At 37.4% G+C, this 23,721-nt stretch overlaps 1 protein-coding gene across 2 annotated transcripts in view; it reads left to right on the top strand.

Moving 5' to 3' along the window:
- The window catches only part of PIBF1 (progesterone immunomodulatory binding factor 1), a 230,739-nt gene that overhangs the window by 42,604 nt on the left and 164,414 nt on the right, over positions 1–23,721 (top strand). For both annotated transcript variants that reach the window (XM_020902643.2, XM_020902642.2), the window contains exons 6-9: positions 1,984–2,117; positions 6,944–7,052; positions 7,527–7,708; positions 8,871–8,996. In XM_020902643.2, the coding sequence (XP_020758302.2) occupies positions 1,984–2,117; positions 6,944–7,052; positions 7,527–7,708; positions 8,871–8,996 (551 nt within the window). The remainder of the gene's footprint in view (positions 1–1,983; positions 2,118–6,943; positions 7,053–7,526; positions 7,709–8,870; positions 8,997–23,721) is intronic.

Below are 23,721 nucleotides of genomic sequence, written 5' to 3'. Positions count from 1 at the left end.
ATGCACCCCAGGCTCACGCTCTGCTTCTATGAATCCTCCCTTGGGTTCCTTCGACTCTGTCCTTTCCCCACCCTTTAAATGTTTATCTTCTTCAGCATTCTGTCTCCATCTTTGTGCAGTTGAGCTATCAGCTTGGCTAGAATCTCTCTGGTAGCCAAAGCAAAGGAAGAATATTGTGATGATATTAATGTATAGTTCATGATCATTTACTATGTGTTAGGCATTTTTATAAGTGCTTTACATGTATCACTTGATAAAACCTGCACAGCAACTCCATGGGGTCGAGGAGGTAGATAAGAGCAATGAAGTGCTGAGAGGTAAACCTGCTCCAAGTACTGCTCCAGGTAATTCAGTTCTAGGCAGGTGAATTCTGCAGATCTCTGTCCTAACCAGAACAGTATACATTCTCCCCCAGACAGATGATTAGTAATGTTTAGAAAGGTAAAAACATTCTTCAGGAAACTACAGCATCTTCTGGGACATAGATCTGAAGTGACATGTGTGATGATTCTTTGGGAGAGATGAGAAGGTTTCCTCAGCTATGATCTGCTAATAAATACCCCTTAGTAACATTTCATTCTCATGGAGAATGTCAGTGCAGAATGCTATAATATATTACCAACGCGGAACACACCCAATGTCTTTTTTCCATGATTACATTTTTCAGATAGCCATCTGATAGAAATTTGGAGCAAACATTTCACAGTCAGGCCTAATAGTTTAAAAGGGACATGAACAGTGTCTTAGTCTTTTTTGTATCTACAGTATCTAGCCCAGGACCAGTCAGGCCTAATAGTTTAAAAGGAACATAAACACTGTCTTACTCATCTTTGTATCTACAGTATCTAGCCCAAGACCAGTCACTTAGAAATCGTTGAGTCAGTCTGTGACCTGCATGTGACCGTACTGAGCTCGTCAGCTCCTTAAAAAAGAATGACTTGGGACAGGATGTATTTCACGTGACAGGTTCTGGGGGTAGAACTGATGATCGCTTGCAAGATCTGCTGAGTTCAAAGGGTCAGAAGAAGTAGGAACTCCATCCCTGTGTCCTGCTTCTCCCCATTTCCATATTCATGTTTTTCTTTATTAATTTATTGTATCTATTTCATTCTTACTGTATACCAAGTCCTGTATAAAGTAATAGGGATCCGGTGGTGAACAAGATAAAGTCCCTGCCCTTAAGATGTTTACACTCTGGTGTGAAAAAACTGATTTGATAATACACTAAGATCAGTACTCTGAAAGGAGTGTTGATAGTATTCGGCTCTTCAGGCAGTGAGAACAGGTTAGAGGAAGCAGTGTGTTCAGAGAACCTCAGATCTTTATTAGAGTTGGAGGTGAAATGTGAATGTGAGAAATGGTGAGAAATGGTGAGAAATGAGGCTCACGGAAAGCAGGGCCAAGTGTGTATTTAAGGTTTGTACTTCCACTCCTCTTCCACATCTCTGCAATCCCTTTCTACTAGTTTGATGAGTATGAGGAAGCTTAATGTAGAAATGTGTTCCAGGTGCCATAAAACTCCTTTTTTGCTGAATACCACAACTGAGACTGCACAGTTAATCTTTTCAGTAACTATTTTTCATTGTGAATGTTTGATATTCATGTGACTCTTTGCCTGTCATTGTGAACTCTTCAAGAACAGGGGCAGTGTTTCATTCATTTCTGTGTCTTTAGCATCTAGTAGTAACTCAATAAATGTTTAAAATTTCATTCGCATTTGTAGTCATTTTATGTGTTATGCTATTTACCAAAGCATAGTTGTCCTATTTTTCTGTGAAAAACAGAGTTCAAGTTTTAAACAAATGAACTTATAGACTACTCAGTGAGTTTAAGATTACCTGTCTTTGAGTAAGGAAAAATTACTAAATAGAAAAATAGAGGATTTTTAAAAATTACAAAGATACAGTTCAGTGAAAGAATGCAATACGGAAGTTGGTCAAGTATGTTTAGTTTGAATGGTTTGTTACTGTTTTTGATCTATAGACTTATGAGGAAGATCGCAGAAACTACTCTGAGCTTCAAATTAGATGTCAACGTTTGGCCTTAGAATTAGCAGACACAAAACAGTTAATTCAGCAAGGTGACTACCGTCAAGAGAACTATGGTAAAGTTAAGAGGTAAGTAGTTAAAATGTCTACATTACTTGTTCTCTTTTTTGGCATGCATCAGTCACTTGAATTCTTACCGTCATCATCATTAATGCTACTTTATTTCTCTTTTTTCTGTTTCCATAGTTTTTTCTTTTCTAAAATGTCATATAGTTGGAACCATACTATACGGAACCTTTTCAGATTGGCTTCTTTGACTTAGTTATATACATTTAAGTTTCCTCCATATCTCTTCATGGCTTGATAGATCATTTGAATAATGAGTAGTATTCTATTAAATAGTACTCACTGAATAATAATATTCCATTGAATGATGAGTAATATTCCACTGTCAAGATGTAACCACAGTTTACTTATCCATCCTGCTGAAGGACATCTTAGTTGCTTCCAAGTTTTGGCAGTTAGGAATAAGGCTGATATAAAAATTCATGTGCCAGTTTTTATATGGACATAAATTTTAAACTCCTCTGGGTAAATACCAAAGAGTGTGAACGTACTTGTATGGTAAGAGTATGTTTAATTTTGTAAGAAACCAGCCAAGTGTCTGTCCCAAAGTATCTGTACCATTTTGCATTTTCACCAGCAATGAATTAGAGTTCCTGTTGCTCCACACCCTTGCCAGTGTTCGTTATCAGTGTTCTGGATTTTACATTCTAATAGGTGTGTAGTCATATCTCATTGCTTTAATTTGCATTTCTCTGATGACAGGTGATATGGAACATCTTTTCATGTACTTAGTCGCCATCTGTATATCTACCTTGGTGAGGTGTCTGTTAAAGTCTTTGGCTTATATTTTAATTGCGTTGTTTGTTTTTTTACTGTGAATTTTAAGAGTTCTTTGTATATTTTGGATAATAGTCCTTTGTTTATCAGATACATCTTTGGGAAATATTTTCTCCCAGTCTGTGCCATGTCTTCTTATTCTCTTGACATATACCTTATTCTTTATTGTTTGAAAGCATGTAGTTTTAGCAGCTTGGTGAGTTTAGATTGTATTTTTAAATCAGTTGTTTTTATTTTATTTAGAAGTTGCTTTTGCCTTTTTAAATGTGATAGGAACCCAGGGAAATCCTATGTGTATAAATATTTTTGAACTCTTACTTGATTATTTTTATTTTATGGAGTGAATGTAAGTACTTTGCAGTTTTATCTAAAGTTTTTTCAGCTATTTCTTTTCAACAAAAGGCACATACACTTTCAGAAAAATGATCCTTTCTGAGGATATGTTTCCCATTGTGTTACTGCTAAATAGCTATACCATATAATTTTCCTTTTGCTGGAATAGACTAATGAACCACTACTCTTGAGAAACCTGTATGCAGGTCAGGAAGCAACAGTTAGAACTGCACATGGAACAACAGACTAGTTCCAAATAGGAAAAGGAGTCCGTCAAGGTTGTATATTGTCACCCTGCTTATTTAACTTATATACAGAGTACATCATGAGAAACGCTGGGCTGGAAGAAACACAAGCTGGAATCAAGATTTCCGGGAAAAATGTCAATAACCTCAGATGTGCAGACTACACCACCCTTATGGCAGAAAGTGAAGAGGAACTAAAAAGCCTCTTGGTCAAAGTGAAAGAGCAGAGTGAAAAAGTTGGCTTAAAGCTTAACATTCAAAAAACTAAGATCATGTTATCTGGTCCCATCACTTCATGGGAAATAGATGGGGAAACAGTGTGGAAACAGTATCAGACTTTATTTTTCTGGGTTCCAAAATCACTGCAGATGGTGATTGCAGCCATGAAATTAAAAGGCACTTACTCCTTGGAAGGAAAGTTATGACCAACCTAAATAGCATATTAAAAAGCAGAGACATTACTTTGCCAACAAAGGTCCCTCTGGTCAAGGCTATGGTTTTTCCAGTAGTCATGTATGGATGTGAGAGTTGGACAGTGAAGAAAGCTGAGCGCTGAAGAATTGATGCCTTTGAACTGTGGTGTTGGAGAAGACTCTTTAGAGTCCCTTGGACTGCAAGGAGATTCAACCAGTCCATCCTAAAGGAGATCAGTCCTGGGTGTTCGCTGAAAGGACTAATGCTGAAGCTGAAACTCCCAATACTTTGGTCACCTCATGCGAAGAGTTGACTCACTGAAAAAGATCCTAATCCTGGGAAGGATTGGGGGCAGGAGGAGAAGGGGACAACAGAGGACAGATGGCTGGATGGCATCACCAACTCGATGGACATGGATTTGGGTAGACTCTGGGAGTTTGTGATGGACAGAGAGGCCCGGCATGCTTGATTCATGGAGTTGCAAAGAGTCGGACATGACTGAGCGACTGAACTGAACTGAATTGAACTTAGCTATATGCCCTTAGGAAATCTCTAATTATTCTAAGCTGAAGTTTTGTCATTTCTGAGGTGGTGCTAATACAAAAACTATGCTGTATAAATTTAGAAGATTGAATAATTTTTATGAAAATATATATGTGTGCATATATACACATATATAGAGAGAGGTTATTCTAGTTGTCTACTGCTATGTCTATTTGTACCTAAAATAATTCTTGAACCATTGTGGTCACTCAGTGATGTTTGTTAAATGGATGAATGCTTTATAAACTGTGAAACACCGGAAGTAAATTTGCAAGGATTTGGGAATATGACATTGGTACTCCTACTCCCAGCGTGACTGACATGCAGTGTCTGTTACTATGTATGTATTGTTATATCATAATGTAGTGATTATTAGAGCTTGAAATCCATGGCAGCTGTACCTTTGGGTTCTCAAATAAAGCTAGATTTAAAAGAATCATTTCAAAATGAAGTAGATTGTGATGATAAGATAATACTTTGAGTTGGTGTTTTGATGGTCTCTCAGGGCTTCCCTTGTGGCTCAGCTGGTGAAGAATCCACCTGCAACGTGGGAGACCTGGGTTTGATCCGTGGGTTGGGAAGATCTCCTGGAGAAGGGAAAGGCTACCCACTCCAGTATTCAGGGCTGGACAATTCCATAGACTGTACTGTCTGTGGGGCCAGAGAGTCAGACACCACTGAGCAACTTTTACTTTCTGCCACTATAAACCTATAGCAACAATAGGTAAAATATGAAAGGAGAAAACTAAAAGGCATAGTCATCAAAATAATCCACAGTGGCCATGAAAGGATGGGTGAATGAACCGAGATGAGCCATGAGTTGATAATTATGGTGAGTGATGAAAACAGGGAGTGGGGTGGGGAGGTGTTTCATTTTATCATCTTTATGTATTTATATGTTTTCCATAATGAGAATCTAAAAAATAAAAATATAATAAACATCATTATGTGCTGGAAATGGAACAGGAAAACAACCAAGCAAGGGTGGCTCAAGCTGAGAATCCTTTGGTTTGCTCAATAGGAAGAATGGATTTTTAAAAATTGGTCTGATCACAAAAATATAAACTGGGAGGAAAAATCACTTTAATGTCCTTGATAAATTCTCACAAATGTACAAAAGAGAACAGGTATATATATGGAGATTAGCTGCATCACTATTAGAAAGAATTCAAATGCTTTTTGACAGCAGCATGGAAAACAGATTATGAAAAAAAAAGAAAATAGATTGTAATTTATTTCTATAATGTAATTCTGTGTAACAATTAAAATAATTAAATTAGATCTGAATGTATATATTTGCTCGCTCAATCACTTCAGTCATATCCAACTCTCTGCGACCCCATGAACTGTAGCCCGCCAGGCTCCTCTGTCCATGGGATTCTCCAGGCAGGAATACTAGAGTGAGTTGTCATTTCCTTCTCCAGGATATCTTCCCGACCCAGGGATCAAACCCATGTCTCTTTATGTCTCCTGCATTGGCAGGTGGGTTCTTTACCTCTAGTGCCACCTGGGAAGCCCCTAAGGTATATATGGATAAGTCAAACACATTTAATTTTAAGAAGCAAAATGCATATGCCCATCTTTCTTTTTTACACTAAAAAATCATAGCAAAAGTCATTACCTTGTGAGAATAAAATCATTTGTATGTAAAGACATAAAATACTTAACATGAACCAGAATGTTAATACTGATAGTCATCTTTAGTTAGTGGGTTTATGGGTGATTGTTATTTTTTAACTTGTGCTTTGCTCAAGTATAAATGCACTATTTTGTTAAGCAGAAAAAATCTTAGAAGTCATCTTTCTAAATGAGTTATTAAAAATCTGATGAAAAGAAAAAATTTTTAGTAGCTCTCCCTATGGAAACGCCAGGAGAGTGTTTCTGAAATAAAGGGCAAAGGAATTGATTCTGACTATAGAGGACAAGTTAAGAAATAGTAACTCTGTTTCTCTGCTCATTTTTTAAGATACCTGTTTATAGTTTTGGTCCAATTTTTAGTTTTGCTGTGTTGGGGAAAGAGCTGATCTGAGAATGGAAATTAGAATCTCTGGGTAATCATGAACAATCTATGAATGAAGCAGTCACAAGAATGCCTGCCTGTGTATCAGGAACACAATCTGAGTAATGAGTGAAGGGCTTTTGAGCCTAACAACTGAAAGCCTAGAGCCATGTTTAAATTCTTTAAAGGTTTTGACTTCCAGATTACATTGAAAATGATTAGTGAAAAGACACCAGAGTATACCTTTAAAAGTTTTATTGTTTACTTTTGTCAGTGTAGCTTACATATTTATTTTTTACAGATAATAAATTTATATTTATCTGAGCAAGATCTCAGAGAGTCTCCTAAATTTGAAAAACAGATCCTTTATTGTTCACAGAATGACACTGAAGTATCTCTGTTCAGTTTCCTGAAATATAATCAACCCTTTTAAAATGCTTGTTATAAAAAGAGATGTAGAATTTGCATATGTACTTGAGTTCTAGTTTAATAAAAATAAATGTATTTGAATTTTATAGTGAGCGTGATGCATTTGAACAGGAAGCAACTGACTTAAGGAGAAAATATGAAATACTTGAAGCCTCTCACATAACTCAAGCTAAAGAAAGAAATGAATTATCAAAAGAGGTAAGCTTATAGAGTCACTTGTTTGTGTGTTCGTTTTTAATATTTATTTCTTTGACTGCGTTGAGTCTTCATTGAGGCACGCAGGATCTTTATTGTGTCATGGCTATGCAGGATCTTTATCCGTCACATGTGGAGTCTTAGTTCCCTGACCAGGGATTGGTCCTACATCCCTGCATTGCAGGGTGGATTCTTTAACCACTGGACCACCAGGGAAGTCCCGAGTCACTTGTTTTTTATTGTACAGTGATTATGGACATAGCCCAGGGCAAGAATTGTGAGAGGCATATTGTTTCTTTTTTGATGTAGTTGCTGGAAAGAAGGGACTTCTTAGTAGCTCTGTTTGGATGGAAAATTTCGTAGTACGAATTGGCCTCTTTATGTGTTAAGCACAAGCACAAATGAAAGAAATAATTCAGTAAACCTTGAAAAGTAGGATGACGTTGCCCTGGACACTCTGTCTCTGCCTGTGTGCAGGTGGCCACCTTACGACAGACTGTGACTTTGCTGCAGAAGGATAAAGAATATCTCAACCGCCAAAACACGGAGCTCAGTGTGCGCCATGCCCACGAGGAGGATCGTCTGGAAAGACTTCAAGCTCAACTTGAAGAAACCAAAAAGGCTAGGGAAGAGATGTATGAAAAATATGTAGCATCCAGGCAAGGTTTACATTATTTTCCATATAAATAGATATAAATCAAACCATCTTCTTTGAGCGAACTCCTGGCTTTGGGGACAAATAATGATTTGTTGATAAGGTTTATAGGATAATGTTAAGATAATTGTTTTTGGTTCTTGACAAGATACTCATAGTCTGATTTTTTTTCTTAAGACATTTTGTTTTTTTCCAAAAGCCTGTTTCTTTTAGGTAGGGATATATACACTGTTACTGTTTTTATTTATTTTTTTCTTATGATATAATCTTTTTAGCCTCCAATAACTAAGATCTCTATTTAAGTGTTTTAAGAAAGTATTTATATACTTTCATGTATTTAGTGTTAGTCGCTCAGTCATGTCCCCATGGAATGTAGACTGCCAGGCTCCTCTGTCCATGGGATTTCCCAGCATAGGTTGCCATTTCCTACTCCAGGGGATCTTCCTGACCCAGAGATAGAACCCAGGACTCCTGCATTGCAGACAGATTCTTTACCATATATTTACGTGCCTCATGTATATCTCTTCAGAAGGTATTTATTTTATCAGCATTTTTGTGAGCATTTCAAAAACTAAAATTCTAAATTTTATCCTTAAGACTTCATATATTCATCACATTTTTCTCAGCTTGTGGTATTTTTCATCAGTTTGTGCTTCTGCTAATACCCTATGTAATGCTTTGTGACTTTGCTAAGAGATCACAGTGACTGTGGTTGTTGTGCTTAGAAGGAAAGTTTTTGAAAAGAATCCACAAGGGTCTTTTTTTTTTTTTTTAACATTGTTCCCTAATATGCACCACATCAGATAATTATTTCTAAATGAAGTACATTCCACAATGCATTGGTTTTAAAGTTTTTGGCCATATGCATTAAAAACTATTAGTAAAATATTTTTGAAGGTGAATAATTATCCAACATGAACTAACATTTTTTATAGTGATTAAGCCTTTGTGGAAATATGTTTAAAAGGAAATCTTAGATGGAACTACTTTGAAACAGTGTTTTTAGGAATTATAAAACTATATCTAATACTGTTTTTTTAAGGAACATTGTATGTAGAGCATGTTTGATGTAAGGTATTAAAATCTTACATGAAGGGCAAAGACCTATTTCTTTTACCAAAAAAAAAATAATAATAATAATGGATATTCCTTTTGACTCCTTTCAGAGACCATTATAAAACAGAATATGAAAATAAACTACGTGATGAACTGGAACAGATCAAATTGAAAACTAATCAAGAAATCAATCAACTCCGAAGTGCCTCTCGGGAAATGTATGAACGGGAAAACAGGTAAAAAAAAAAAAAAAAAAAATAGGACATTTCTGTGATATTTTATTGGTATTTGAAGCTTATAGTTTTATTGAAATTAAACTTTAGTTCATGATGTAATGTCTTTTTTAATATGTTAAATGAAGTTTGTCATAAATCTAAGTATAATGGAATATTAAAGTTCTCAGGCCTTTGATAACTAGCTTACAACAGGATTTGTCAGACATTAGGCCTGTTTATTCTGTTATTCCTATTATCTTTTTATTACCCTGTTAACTTGTCCTTTTGTCTTTATTAAGGACAGAAATGAAAAGGAAATTAGAATTAAGAGATACTAGTTCTTCCAGTAACATGCCAGTGATTTCTCCAGGAAATTTCAAAGACTGGAATAATAATAATAAATATTGCTTATGCCTCGTTTAGCTGCTGCACCTAAAAGAAATCATATTTTTAGATAATCTTAAAGAAGGATAGGTTTTATTCATGCAGTTACTTTGGCATATATCAGGTGTCCTTAGTGATTAGCAGTATTAAGGGAAAAATAAATGCTACTTATTTCAATAGCAGTTATTTTTATTTACCATCATTATGATTCATATGGCTTTTCAAAGTTGACATTTAGAGGGAAATTTATTTGGAAATTAACTTAATTGTCATACTAGTTTATTAACACTGACTTGAGTGTGTTTGATCTTTGCCAATAAGCAAGACTTTAAATCAGACTGTGACTTTTGGACTCTGTGGGAAAAGGCGAGGGTGGGATGTTCTGAGAGAATAGTATTGAAACAAGTATACTATCAAGGGTGAAACAGATCACCAGCCCAGGTTGGATGCATGAGACAAGTGTTCAGGGCTGGTGCACTGGGAAGACCCAGAGGGATGGGATGGAGAAGGAGGTGGGAGAGGGGATTGGGATGGGGAACACATGTAAATCCATGGCTGATTCATGTCAATGTATGGCAAAAACCACTACAATACTGTAAAGTAATTCGCCTCCAACTAATAAAAAGAAATGGAAAAAAAAAGAGAGAGATGCCAGAAAAAAATAAATAAATAACCAGACTGTGGTTGGTATTAGAGAAGTTTACACTTGTACTCTCAGAACAATAAATTTATTTATTTAGCAAATATTTACTAACCATGTACTGATACATGTCATGAGCCATAGATACAGTGGTGACCTTTACCTTCACAAAGCTGACAGTATAATGGAGAAATAAAGGAACAATAAGCAAAAGTATGATGATAATAGAGCAAATGGCAGGATACTCAGAATGAGACCACATAGACTCAAGGTGTATCTAACTGAGCCCTGGGAGGAATTGGGGAAGGTTACATGGAGGGAGAAATGCGTATGCTAACGTCGGCATGGCGACTAAGAGTAAGACCGTCAGTTATGGAAGGGAAGGAAATTAGGGGCACTAATGCGTATCCTGGAGACAAGTCAAAATGAAGTCTTTTTAACAAACTGCAAATAATTTAGTATGGTTAGCCCATAGACTGAGAGGCAGTGAGTTGTAAGAAATGAAGCCGAAAAGGGAAATAGGTCCTAATTATGCATTTGAGCCATTGTCTAACATCATAAAGGGTTAAAAGATTTTGAGATTATGCATGATATGATCTGACTTTATATAAGAAGTCCATTCTGTGATGTGGAGGAAGATTGAGTATATAAAGCTGTAGACAAGAAGGCCTCTTTTAGAGATTGTTTCCCTTACCAAGATGGGAAGTAATGATGGAACTACAATAGTAGCAGCAGAAATGGGGAGGATTAGGCCAGACTGGGAAAAATGCTCAGGAGGTAGAACTAAGCTAACTGGATAGTTAGGAGGATTCAGTGACTAGATTGGACTGGGGAGTGAGAAGGATGTCACTAGGTTCTTGATTGGGCAACCGTGGGGACAGTGATGCAGTCTTTAAAGCATCAGAAAAATACATGGCTTCGCCTGAGAAACATGACAAATTTAGTTTAGTTTCATTAAGTGTCTGTGACATATGTAAATAGAAAAATTGACTGTATAAGATCTGAATCTTAGAAGAAAGATCCAGACATGCATTAAACCTGTGGCATAGGTAATGCTACTGTTCTCTTTTACAAATAAGTACTTTTAGTCCTGTGACTCAGTTCTGCTATGGGATTTTGTAAAAAAGGCTTTTATTGGTCAACTTAAAAATCTTAAAATTTATGGGATTGTTTCTATGATAAACATGCATTATTACTTCCAAATAGTACACATAGCCACATAAACCTTAGTATGTAGTCATTTTGAGAATGTACTGATTTTTTAGTTTTTGTTGTTATTGTTGGTGGTGGTAGTGATTTTCATTTTTTCTAAAGTCCTTTAAAATACAGCTCATGTATTTGCAATTTGTATTTGCAAATTACAAATGCAATTTACAAATTGTATTTACAAATTTACATGTATTTACAAATTGATGTAAACTAGCCCCTCTTCTCTAAAATGATTGGTAGCAGTAGGTTGGGAAACAGATGATGGAACCATTTCTGGAAGCAGGGAAAATGAGCAGGTTTCCTTAACGTCAAAGTGGATGCCACCTAGTCAGGTTCTTCCTGGGATTAGGGCTGCTGCTGCTGCTGCTACTGCTGAGTCGCTTCAGTCATGTCCGACCCCGTGCGACCCCATAGACAGCAGCCCACCAGGCTCCCCCGTCCCTGGGATTCTCCAGGCAAGAACACTGGAGTGAGTTGCCATTTCCTTCTCCAATGCATGAAAGTGAAAAGTGAAAGTGAGCTCACTCAGTCCTGTCTGACTCTTCTCGACCCCATGGACTGCAACCTACCAGGCTCCTCTGTCCATGGGATTTTCCAGGCAAGAGTACTGGAGTGGGGTGCCATTGCCTTCTCCAGAGATTGGGGCTACCGCCCTGGAAACCGCAGCCAGCCACTGGGATGACTGCATGATAGTGAATCTAGGGTGGATGGTTGCCACCAGGTGGAGCCAGACTGCAGCCTGGGCCCCCAGCCAGCTGTGATACAGGCTCACCTGTATCATTTTATTAACCTCACAATAATCTAATCATATGTTTTATGTGGCTGAATTCTTTTGAATCCCAGTTTCCTCATTCTGGCAGGAGTTAACTGTAGTTAGAGTTTGCATTCCACTTGTCTTTCACAAGGTAAAAATAAATTGTAAATTATTTCCTTTGAAACTTACAGCAAAATAATTAAGGAAAGGGTTTTAGTGTTCCTTGTTATGAAACATGATATCCAGAAAACACAAGAGTACTCATTTAGGTGTTTCTGTGTCTGAGCAAATTGATCACTTGTTCTGGACTTAGGTGTTTATGTTGATTACTTTTACTTCATCAAAGTGTGCTGTTACAATATGAATTAAAGTGGGGAAAGTACTTACACTTGCATATATGTACTTAGTCTCCTGGCCCCTTGGGCAATAAGCATTTTTAGGAGAAAGTTAAATAAGATTAGAGAAATATTTTTTGCTTTTGGTTTGTTTTCTATGCAATGGGGGATATTATAAGAGAGTGCCTTTTTAAAGACTTAAATATAAGTCATGACACTATAAAACCCCTGGAAGAGAAATACGCAAAATATTCTCTAACATAAGTCGTAGCAATCAGTCTCTCAAGTCAATAGACATAAAAGCAAAAATAAACAAATGGACCTAATCAAACATATAAACTTGTGCATAACAAAGGAAACCATAAACAAAATGAAAAAAATGGCATATAGAATGGGAGAAAATATTTGCATACAATACAACGAGGCTTCATTTCCAAAATATACAAATAGTTCATATAACCCAATAACAAAAAAGCAAACAACCCAACCAAATAATGAGCAGAAGACCTAAATAGACATTTATCCAAAGAAGACACACAGATGGCCAATAGACACATGAAAAGATGCTCAATGTGTCTGATTATTAGAGAGATGCAAATCAAAACTACCGTAAAGTGTCACCTCACACCAGTCAGAATGGCCATCATTAAAAAAATCTAAAAATAACAAAAATGATGGAGAGAGTGTGGAGAAAAGGGAATCTCCTACATTCTTGGTGGGAATGTAAATTGGTTGCACCCACTATGGAAAACAAAATGGAGATTCCTTTAAAATCTAAAAATAGTGGCTGTATGATTCAGCATTCCTACTCCTGGGCATATATCTGGAGAAAACTCTATAATTGAAAAAGATATGTGCACCCATGTGTTCATAGCAGCTATACAATGAAATAGTACTCAGCCATAAAAAAGAATGAAACAGTGCCCTTATATGGCAGCATCATGGATGGACCTAAAGATTATCATATTAAGTGAAGTAAGGCAGACAAAGATGAAAACTGTATGATATCAAGTATATGTAGAATCTAAAATATAATACAAATGAACTTATTTACAATACAGAAACATTCTCACAGACATAGAAAATAAACTTAGGGTTACCAAAGGAGGGGCAGGCATAAATTAGGAATTTAGGATTAACAGATACAAACTACTTTATAAAACAAACAAGATCCTACTGTATATTACAGGGTACTATATTCAGTATCCTGTAATAAACCATAATGGGCTTCCCTGATGGTTCGCTGGTAAAGAATCAACCTGCCAATGCAGGAAATGTGAGTTTGATTCCTGAGTTGGGAAGATCGCCTGGAGAGGGAAATGGCAACCCACTCCAGTATTCTTGCCTGAAAAATTCCATGGACAGAGGAGCCTGGCAGGCTACAGTCCATGGAGTCACAAAAGAGTCGGACAAACTGAGTGACTAAATAGCAACAACCATGAACCATAATGGGGAAAAAAAAATATGTACTGAAGGGTTGAGATTTAATGAAGTAATTTTGCTACTTTAATAAAGAGAAAGAGTGCCTTTTATTTTCTCTCCTTAGATGTAAAAGAAAGATGGAACTCATTCCATCCAATCTTGATCTGCCTCCGCAGTCAGTCATACCAGTAGTTCGTGAAGTTAAGGGGTTGAGAGGTAAGGGGAAGAGAAAATAGAGATAAAGGCTTCAGAAATGGCTGAGATAAGCAAAAAGAGAACTGATATATTTGGGTACATCTAAAATACTTTATTTGGAATTATTATGTGCATGCATGCTTTGGCTCAGTCTAGGAGTTGGGTTTCTTGTCTTTTCCTGGACTTTATTCTTCTTTAAAATGATACTTGGGAGCTGTGTGAAATAATGAGCAAAACTCACTCTGGTGGTGAGATTTACTATATAAAAGACTTCTTACTTAGTAGGACCCTCTTGTGCATTTGGAAGAAAAGCATTATTCCCTGAACAGGGAGTATAGTGTGAGAGAGATTTGGAATGAGACAAATTCTGGCTGTACGACTTTATTAGCTGAGTGAATATGTTACTTAATATCACTGAAGTTTAATTTTTTGTTTTATAAAATGAGCTAGTATATTTCACAGGGTGATCTGTAAGTTCTAAATGAGATAAAATATGTAGAAAGTACACTATAAATTATAAAGCTGTATATAAATGGTAGTTATTTAGGTACCTTTTATTTATGCTGCTGCTGCTGCTAATTTACTTCAGTCGTGTCTGACTCTGTGCGACCCCATAGACAGCAGCCCACCAGGCTCCCCCATCCCTGGGATTTTCCAGGCAAGAACACTGGAGTGGGGTGCCATTTCCTTCTCCAGTGCATGAAAAGTGACAAGTAAAAGTGAAATCGCTCAGTCGTGTATGACTCTTGGAGACCCCATGGACTGTAGCCCACCAGGCTTCTCCGTCGATGGGATTTTCCAAGCAAGAGTACTGGAGTGGGGTGCCATGGCCTTCTCCGTTTTATTTATGAGAAATGCTTAAAAATTTTCTTTTATCCATTATGTTGACAATTTAAGTAAAATGAGCATTATATAAAAGAAAACTGGTAACATCATGGAATTGTTTGCATGCCTGTGTGCTCCGTTGCCAAGTTGTGTTCAACTGTTTGCAGCCCCATGGTCTGCAGCCCACCAGACTCCTCTGTCCATGAGATTCTCTAGGCAGGAATACTGGAGGAGGTAGCCATTCCCTTCTCCGAGGGATCTTCCCGACCCAGGGATCAAACTCAGGTCTCCCTCATTGCCGACAAGTTCTTCACCATATGAGCCACCACGGAAGCCCTGGAATTGTTTATCATCACTAAAAGGCAGTATTATAAAATATATAATTATTCTTAAGTATTGATTTCCATGGCATTTAACCATTTTTGTTAAATAAGACAATATAAGCATAGGGGGTCTGCATGCCATTTGTTTCAGTCTAAATTTCTGCATTAAATGGCTTACTTACTGTTGATTAATATTGTGAGATGGTGAAATAAGAGGAGATAAATTCAGCTGATTAAGTTTTTCCAGAACATAAAACTGATTCATTATTATAACCACAGAAAGAGCTATATGCATAGTAATAATGTAAAAAGAGTTGAGTAAAGAAGGGTTTGTGAGAGATGCTCATTATACTCTTTTTTTTTTTTCTGCACAGAAAAATATGAAAATGCAAATTGCTTTACAGTAATTTAAAAGGGGGAAGGCAGTAGGGAAAAGGAGATCAAAAATATGCTTTTAAGTGTAACAATTAGTATTGCTTTAGTGATTTTATTTTCCCACCATATCACTGAAAACCATCTTGACCACAATTTATCATCTTCCAAAGTACTCAAGAAGAAATTTAAAAAAATAAAAAACTTAAGTTTTGCGTAGAATCTCAGAGTGATATTAAGCACCTTTGAATCTTGGATCTGTTTATTTACAAAAGTTAGTTGAGTATACATAACACATTACAATAGGTGAATTGCAACTAGTGTACAGGGATTTCGTTCATGATCTGAGAAGTGTATGCCCTCATTAGCACTTAAACAAGCATACTTCTTTCACTCATATCTTAACAGATATGAGGCGGGGTGTGGGGGGGAACATGCCACATGACAGGGGGGTCTTCCCACCAGGGGTTGAGCTTATGCTCCCTGCAATGGGAACATGGAGTCTAGAGCATGGAGTCTTAAACCACTGGACTGCCAGGGACGCCCTGTATGTTTTTAAAGTTCTTTTATGAAAAAAGTTAACCATATTCATACTGTCTTTGCAGTTAGACTATTCTGAAAGTATGTGGCTTTACAAATAACATCTCAAATAATTGTAAATGAAGTTTTATTATTAGCCATTTCTTATTGTACATTATTTTCTTTATGCCCTGTAGGTGATTACTGCAGGCGTTCACTGCTTAATTGATAATATTTAAGAATTCTCAAGGTGTTTAGGGTGTTCCAGATATGAAGCAGTGAGAGTTTGAGTTATGCAAAAACTTAGATTTGCCTGCACTGTTTAGTTCATAGGATGGTGAGAGAGGCTGGTTGAAGAGTAGGGTCAGATTTTTAAATGTTCTGTTGTCAGGTTATTTTAGGAGATTTTATAGTAAAAGAGTGACATGATATATTCAGTTTTTTGTAACCACAGTTGCAGTGTAAGGTGGATTATGATTGTAAAGGACATGAAGGCAGGAAGACTCTTGCAAAATTTAAGTGAATATGAAAATGAAAAATGGAAAGAGAAAATAAAAGTTGAAAGAATATTTATAGTAGAATTGACAAGACCTGGTGATTGGCAGGAAGTGAACAAGAATGACTCATCTCTTCTGCTGAGTCTCTATTCTATTCTAGTCTCAGAGAGATGACTAGTTAGACATGGCCATTAACTCAAGGTTATAGACAAAATTGAGAAAGGAAGATAACAATTAATTCCTGATGTTTTACAGATATGACAGCTCCGATCAAGCTCCAAAGTACCTTCTCTAAGATCATATTGTTTGTCTGTTGTTCATTAAGACAATTTTAATTTTATTATTTGTTTTATTATTATTGGGGTAGCATTTGATTTATGACATTATATACAGTTTCATGGATACAGTAGTGTATATCTACTTGTGTACAGCGGTGTATACAGATACCCTGCAACATGCTCACAACTTTGTTTTTCATCTGTCATCATACAGTTGGTCACTTTTACCCATTTTGCCCTTCCCTTCCCTTTCTCCTCTAGTAACCACCACACTGTTCTCTGTATGTTTGTGTTCGTTTCTGTTTGGTTTTGGTTTGTTCATTTACTTTGTTTTTATTTATTTACTAGTTTTTTATAGTCCACCTATGAGTTAGATCATACAATATCTGTCTTTCTCCATCTGACATAGTTCATTTGGCATAATAACCTCAAGGTCCATTCATGTTATTGCAAATGGCAAGATTTCATCTCTTTTTTATTGCTGAGTACTATTCCAGTGTGTGTGTGTGTGTGTGTGTGTGTGTGTTCAAATTAGTGTTTTCTTGTTCTTAGACTATATATCCGAAAGTGAGATAACTGGATCATATGGGAGTTCTATTCTTAGTTTTTTCAGGAATCTTCATACTGTCTTCCACAGTGGCTGCACCAATTCACCAATTTACATTCCCACCAAGAGTGATTAAGGGGTCCCTTTTCTCCACATCCTCTTCAGCACTTGTTATTTCTTGTCTTTTTGATAATAGTTGTTCTTGTCAGGTGTAAGGTAATAGCTCATTGTGGTTTTGATTTGTGTTTCTCTAATAATTGGTGATTTTGAACATCTTTTCATGTACCTATTGAGCACCTGTATGTCTTCCTTTGAAAAATGTCTGTTAAGCTCTTCTGCCCATTTTTATTTGGGTTGTTTTTTGTTGTTGAGTTGTATGAGTTCTTTATATATTTTGTATATTAATCCCTTATTGTGTGTATCATTTACAAACATCTTCTCCCATTCAGTAGTATCATTGTTGTGTTATTGATTATTTTCTTCACTGTGCAGGCTATTAATTTAATGTTATCTATTTGTTTATTTTTGCCTTTGTTTCCCTTGCCTGAAAAGACATATCTGGAAAACTATTGCTAAGACTGATGTCAAAGAGCATACTGCTTATGTTTTCTTTGAAGAGTTTCATGGTTTCAGGTCTTACATTCAGATTTTTAATCCATTTTGAGTATTTTTTTTTTAATTTATTTATTTGGCTGTGTAGGGTCTTACTTGCAGCACATGGGCTCTTTTTGTTGCTCCTCATAGTGCGTGGACTTCCTTGCTCTGGGGCATGTAGGATCTTACCTCCCGAACCAGGGATTGAACCCACATCCTCTGCATTGCAAGGCAGATTCTTAACCACTGGGCCACCAGGGAAGTCCCATTTTGAGTAAATTTTGTATATGATGTGAAATAGTTTTTTGCATGTGGCTGTCCAGTTTTCACAACACCATTTATTGAGGAGGCAGTCCTTTCTCTACTGTATGTTCTTTGCTCCTTTGTCATCCCACATGTGTCGGTTTATTTCTGGGCTCTCTATTTTGTCACACTGATCCATGTATCTGTTTTTCTGCCAGTACCATTCTGTTTTGATTACCGTGGTTTTGGAGTATAGGTCGAAGGCAGGATGTGTGATGCCTACAGTTGTGTTCCTTTTTCTCAGGATTGCTTTGGCTGTTAGAGATCTTTTGTGGGTCTATGTGATTTTTACAAAGTTTTGTTCTGTTTCTGTGAAAAAATATCCTTGGGGTTTTGATAGGGATTACCTTGAACTTTAGACTGCTTTAGGTAATAAGGACATTTCAACAATGTTAATTCTTCCAATCTATGAGCACAGAACATCTCTCCACTTGTTTGTGTCTTTTTCAGTGTCTTTCAACAATAAGATCACATAGTTTATAACTAGGAATTTTTTCTACTGTGCCCCAGATACAATTCCCCTGAGCCCTCAGGAAAGACCCTGAGGCAAGAAGGGCTCTTAAGCTGCTGAAGCTTCTGTAGCAGTTTTCTCTGTTTTCCCCAGGATACTCTTACAAATATTATTGTTTTATTTTTATACAATAAAAAATCTTGGGAAGCATTGCCCTAATTGTCATTCTCTAAATTAACACCTTCATATTTTTAAAATTTTTTATTAAGTATAATTGACTTGTGTTATATCAGCTTCTGATGTACAGCATAGTGATTCAACCTTTTTAATAGATCCTACTCGATGCAAACTAATCACAAAATCATGGCTATAGTTCCCTGTGCTGTACAATACATTCTTATTGCTTATTTATTTTATACATAGTAGTTTGTGTCTTTTAATCTCATACACCTATCTCTCCCTTCCCCTAGATTTTCATATTTAGATTACATAGTAGCTATAGCTACTATTTATTGAGTGTGCATAAATAGATGTATCACATACATTGTAGAGAGAATTAAGTGGAGCATTTTATGAGGTTGTAGGTATGAATATCTCCATTTTACAGTGTAGAAACTGAGACACTGAGAGGTTGTGATTTTTCTGTAATTGTAGACATTCTAACTGGTGAAACTAGATACCTCTGACTCTATAATGTAATGAAGATTCCCATCTTACTGGCCAAGGCTATGAAAATTGACAAAAAATTTCTTACTGAAACTAATTTTAGTGATAATGTTTTTGAGAAAGAATCTCAGCCTTTTCAGAGAATTTGCAAATCTTGAAGGCTTCACAGGTGGTGCTAGTGATAAAGAATCTTCCTGCCAGTGCAGGAGACTTAAGAGATGGGGATTTGATCCAGGTTCAGGAAGATCCCCTGGAGGAGGGCATGGCAATTTGCTCCAGTATTCTTGCCTAGAGAATCCCCATGGACAGAGGAGCCCGGTGGGCTACAGTCCACAGGGTCTCAAAAGGTTGGACATGACTAAAGCAACTTAGCATGCACATATGCACACAAACCCTACTTCACACTTGAAGGCTGAGTGTGAATTATGAGAACTGTATAAAAGCATTTGTAATTTTGAAAATTAGAGAAGAGACCTTTATTTTTCTATAAAATGGTATTTTTTGACAGGGCCTGCCTCTCTGAGACTCCTCTGCTGAGTCCCAGGCTCTGCACCTGTAGCTAGAGCCGGTCCCCTCTGCTGCACAAGGGCACACTCCAGTAGTTCTCCCTTCTGTCTCCTGTACTAGCAGTTTTCCCCCTTTTCCCCATGTATAAGCATATTGTTTCTCCTATCTTTAAAAAACCTCTGGATCTCCACTTCCCACTCTAACCCCCAATTCTAACCACTGTCCCCATTTTGTTGCTCTGCTTTGCGGCCAGATTCCTGCAAAGAGATTATATGCTCATTTTTTGTTGTTGTCAGTCAGTCGTGTCTGACTCTTTGTGACCCCATAGACTGCAGCATGCCAGGTTTCCCTGTCCTTCACCATCTCCCAGAGTTTGTTCAAATTCATGTCAGTGATGCCAGCCATCTCATCCCCTGTCGTCCCCCTCTTCTCCTGCCTTCAATCTTTCCCAGCATCAGGGTCATTTCCAGTTAGTCGGCTCTTCACCTCAGGTGGCCAAAGTATTGGAGCTTCAGCTTAAGCATCAGTACTTCCAGTGAATACTCAGGGTTGATTTCCTTTAGGATTGACTGGTTCGATCTCCTTGCTGTCCAAGGGACTCTCAAGAGTCTTCCTCAGCACCACAGTTCAAAAGCATCAATTCTTCGACACTCAGCCTTTTTCATTATCCAGCTCTCACATCCGTACATGACTACTCATTCTTACCCCATTTTAAAAGTTCACTAGCAAGCTTTGTCCTCTTCCCCCATACCAGTCTAACAAAGCTACTCTTACCAAAGCCCCCGGAGACCGTGTTGCCCAAAGTGTAGTGGTCAGGTTCTTCGTTCTCATCTTACTTGACCACAGCAATGTTGAATACAGTTGATTACTCCCTCGTCCTGGAAACATAGTCTAACTGCCTTCCAGGATCCCGCACCGTGACTTTTGCCCTTCCTCACTGGCTGTCCTCATTTTCTTTACTAGTCCTCCCCGTCTCCTCCACATCTTTGGCAGCTGCTGCCATGGCGTTTCCACTTGGTTATGTAATAAGCTGATCTTTAATTTAACGTGTCTAGAAGCAAACTTCTGTCCCTCCAACCTAGCTCTGCCTCAGTCTGCTGCTACTGCTGCTAAGTCACTTCAGTCGTGTCTGACTCTGTGTGACCCCATAGACGGCAGCCCACCAGGCACCCCCACCCATAGGCAAGAACACTGGAGTGGGTTGCCATTTCCTTCTCCAGTGCATGAAAGGAAAAGTGAAAGTGAAGTCGCTCAGTCATGTCCGACTCTTCGCAACCCCATGGACTGCAGCCTGCCAGGCTCCTCCGTCCATGGGATTTTCCAGGGGAGAGTACTGGGGTGGGTGCCATTGCCTTCTCCCTGCCCCAGTCTGACCCAGTGCAATTAAAGACAACTCTAGTCTTCTCACTCAGACCAAAAACCTTGAGATCCTTTTCAAAATCTCTTTCTTATTTTCCATGTTTTATTCATTTGAAGATCCTTTTGATTGTGTCTTCAGAATTTATTGATCTTTTATCATCTCACAGATAGAGCCTCGGTTCAATCGACCATTATCTCTTGCTCTGATTACTGCAAGAACCCCTTAAGTGGTCCCAAATCTTCCTTCTGTCTTCCTGTTAAATAGTAGGTCAAATTGGATCACTCCTCTGCTCAGGTAAAAAGGCATTCCATCTTACCCCATCAAAGTTTAAATGATTAAAAACTAAATTATAAGTGATTAATATGACCTGTGATAACTACATGATCTATGCCTAGTATCCCCACATTTCTTTCCCAGCCTCTGTTCTAAGCACTTGCTTAATCACCTCTCCTCCTCTTCCTCTGACTGTTAGGCATGTTTCCCACCTCCTTTGTATTTACAGTTCCCACTGCTTAACCACCACTCCTGGATGTCCTGGAGCCCTATCTCCTCACTTCCTCCGCACCTTCGGATGTCACCTGCTCTCTCCATTTTTCCTGATGAGTCTGTTTAAAACTGTGGAAGCCCCCTCTTCTCCTGTACTTGCTCACCCACACTCATTAGCCCCTTCTCTGCTTCATTTTTCTCCAAGAACTTAGGACGTACTGGCATATGTTTGGTTTCTTTCCTACTACAATGTAATCTCCATATGAGTAAGGACTTTCATCTGTTGTTCAGTGTTACACTCCCCTGTGCCAATGTCTGATTTATAGTAAGTGCTCAATAAATACTTGTTTAGCGAAAGAATGATTCATTCCTACTTTAGAGAAATCAGACTATGGGTTTAGATGAAATGAAAACCTGTACAAGATTTATAATAAGGTGGATTTACAGGACGTAGCTTGGCAATTTACATTTATAGTCACTCAGTTAACCATCCCCCAGAGTCACCTAGTTTCATTTTAGTATATTCCATTTTATTCCATCAGCTACTTGTTAAACCTCAACACATTAATGGAACAAGTGTTTTGCATTTTGGTACTTACCATTTTTATAATTTTAAAAATTCATTTATCTACTTTTGGCTGAAATTTTCACATCTATAAAATCAAAAAAATCTACTTGGGAACCAACTAACATAAAGAGAAGAAAAGTCTAACTTGTTCATTTGACAATAATCTCAGTAAGTTTCCACTCTTAGAATGCCTAGCTTCCCCCAAGAAAGTATGTTATATAAAATTTCTACTTTGCTCTTTTTTTTTCTTTTTTTTTTTCCCATTTATTTTTATTAGTTGGAGGCTAATTACTTTACAACATTGCAGTGGTTTTTGTCATACATTGAAATGAATTAGCCATGGATTTACATGTATTCCCCATCCCAGTCCCCCCTCCCACCTCCCTTTCCACCCCATCCCTCTGGGTCTTCCCAGTGCACCAGACCCGAGCGCTTGTCTCATGCATCCAACCTGGGCTGGTGTTCTACTTTGCTCTTTTTTTTCATGTCCTGTTCATTCACTTGTCAACTATCTATATTAATTAAAGGACAGGTTATCAGTCATTGATTGTATAATAGCAGATAATCCACTTAGAATTCTTTTATTTCATGCCGTCTTAAAAACAAATACAAATGAGCAGTTGTATGTTTTGTCCTGGAGGAAGAATCTGAAGGTAGAGGAGATTAATTCATATGCTTTTCTAATAAGTAAGCTTGTCTTATAAACAGCCAGTTTCAGTCCCTTTTTTGTTCCAGCTAGAAAAAATATGTTCAATTTTATTAAACAAAAAATGGAGACGGAAGGAGGAGAATGGGTTGCTTAGTCATGCTTGCTGAAGTCTTCTGATGACCATGTTTCTTTTGCTATGGATCCTTGGTCAGTTTCAAGTTCTGAGGCATTTGCGATGTTTATTCAGACTAACACATGTTCTTGGCATTGTCAAATTCTAGTTTTTTCCTATTAGAATTCTAAAAGTTCCTAAAGTTTTTCTCCTTCTTGTCACATTCTTCTTACCACTTTCCAAGTATGTATTTTAGTTTGGCCTATTGATACCATGAAATTTTATCAAATGTATCTTGCTGCTAAAAAAGTAAGAAAATACATTCCTTCCTGTACAAAACTCTAGTATTATTGTATGTTTTGTACTGAGGTTTGCAGATTTCAGTTGTGAGATTATTATTGTTATTCAGTCATTAGGTCATGTCCAACTCTTTTCCATCCTCATGGTCTGTAGCCTGCCAGGCTCCTTTGTCCATGGGATTTCCCAGGCAAGACTGCTAGAGTGCTCCCCAAGTGACTACATAGAGGGGTAGGATAGGGTTGGGAGTGGGAGAGAGATTCAAGAGAGAGGGGACATATGTATGCCTATGGCTGATTCATGTTGATGTGTGGCAGAAACCAACATAGTATTGTAAAGCAATTATCTTCTAATTTAAAATAATAATTAAAAAAAAAAAGAACCCTGAAGTGGGTTGCCATTTCCTTCTCCAAGAAATCTTCCCAGACCAGGGATCAAACCCATGTCTCTAGC

The sequence above is a fragment of the Odocoileus virginianus genome, chromosome 8 (assembly GCF_023699985.2).
Source record: "Odocoileus virginianus isolate 20LAN1187 ecotype Illinois chromosome 8, Ovbor_1.2, whole genome shotgun sequence".
Lineage (NCBI taxonomy): Eukaryota > Metazoa > Chordata > Mammalia > Artiodactyla > Cervidae > Odocoileus > Odocoileus virginianus.
This window is presented reverse-complemented; position numbering and strand designations above follow the sequence as displayed.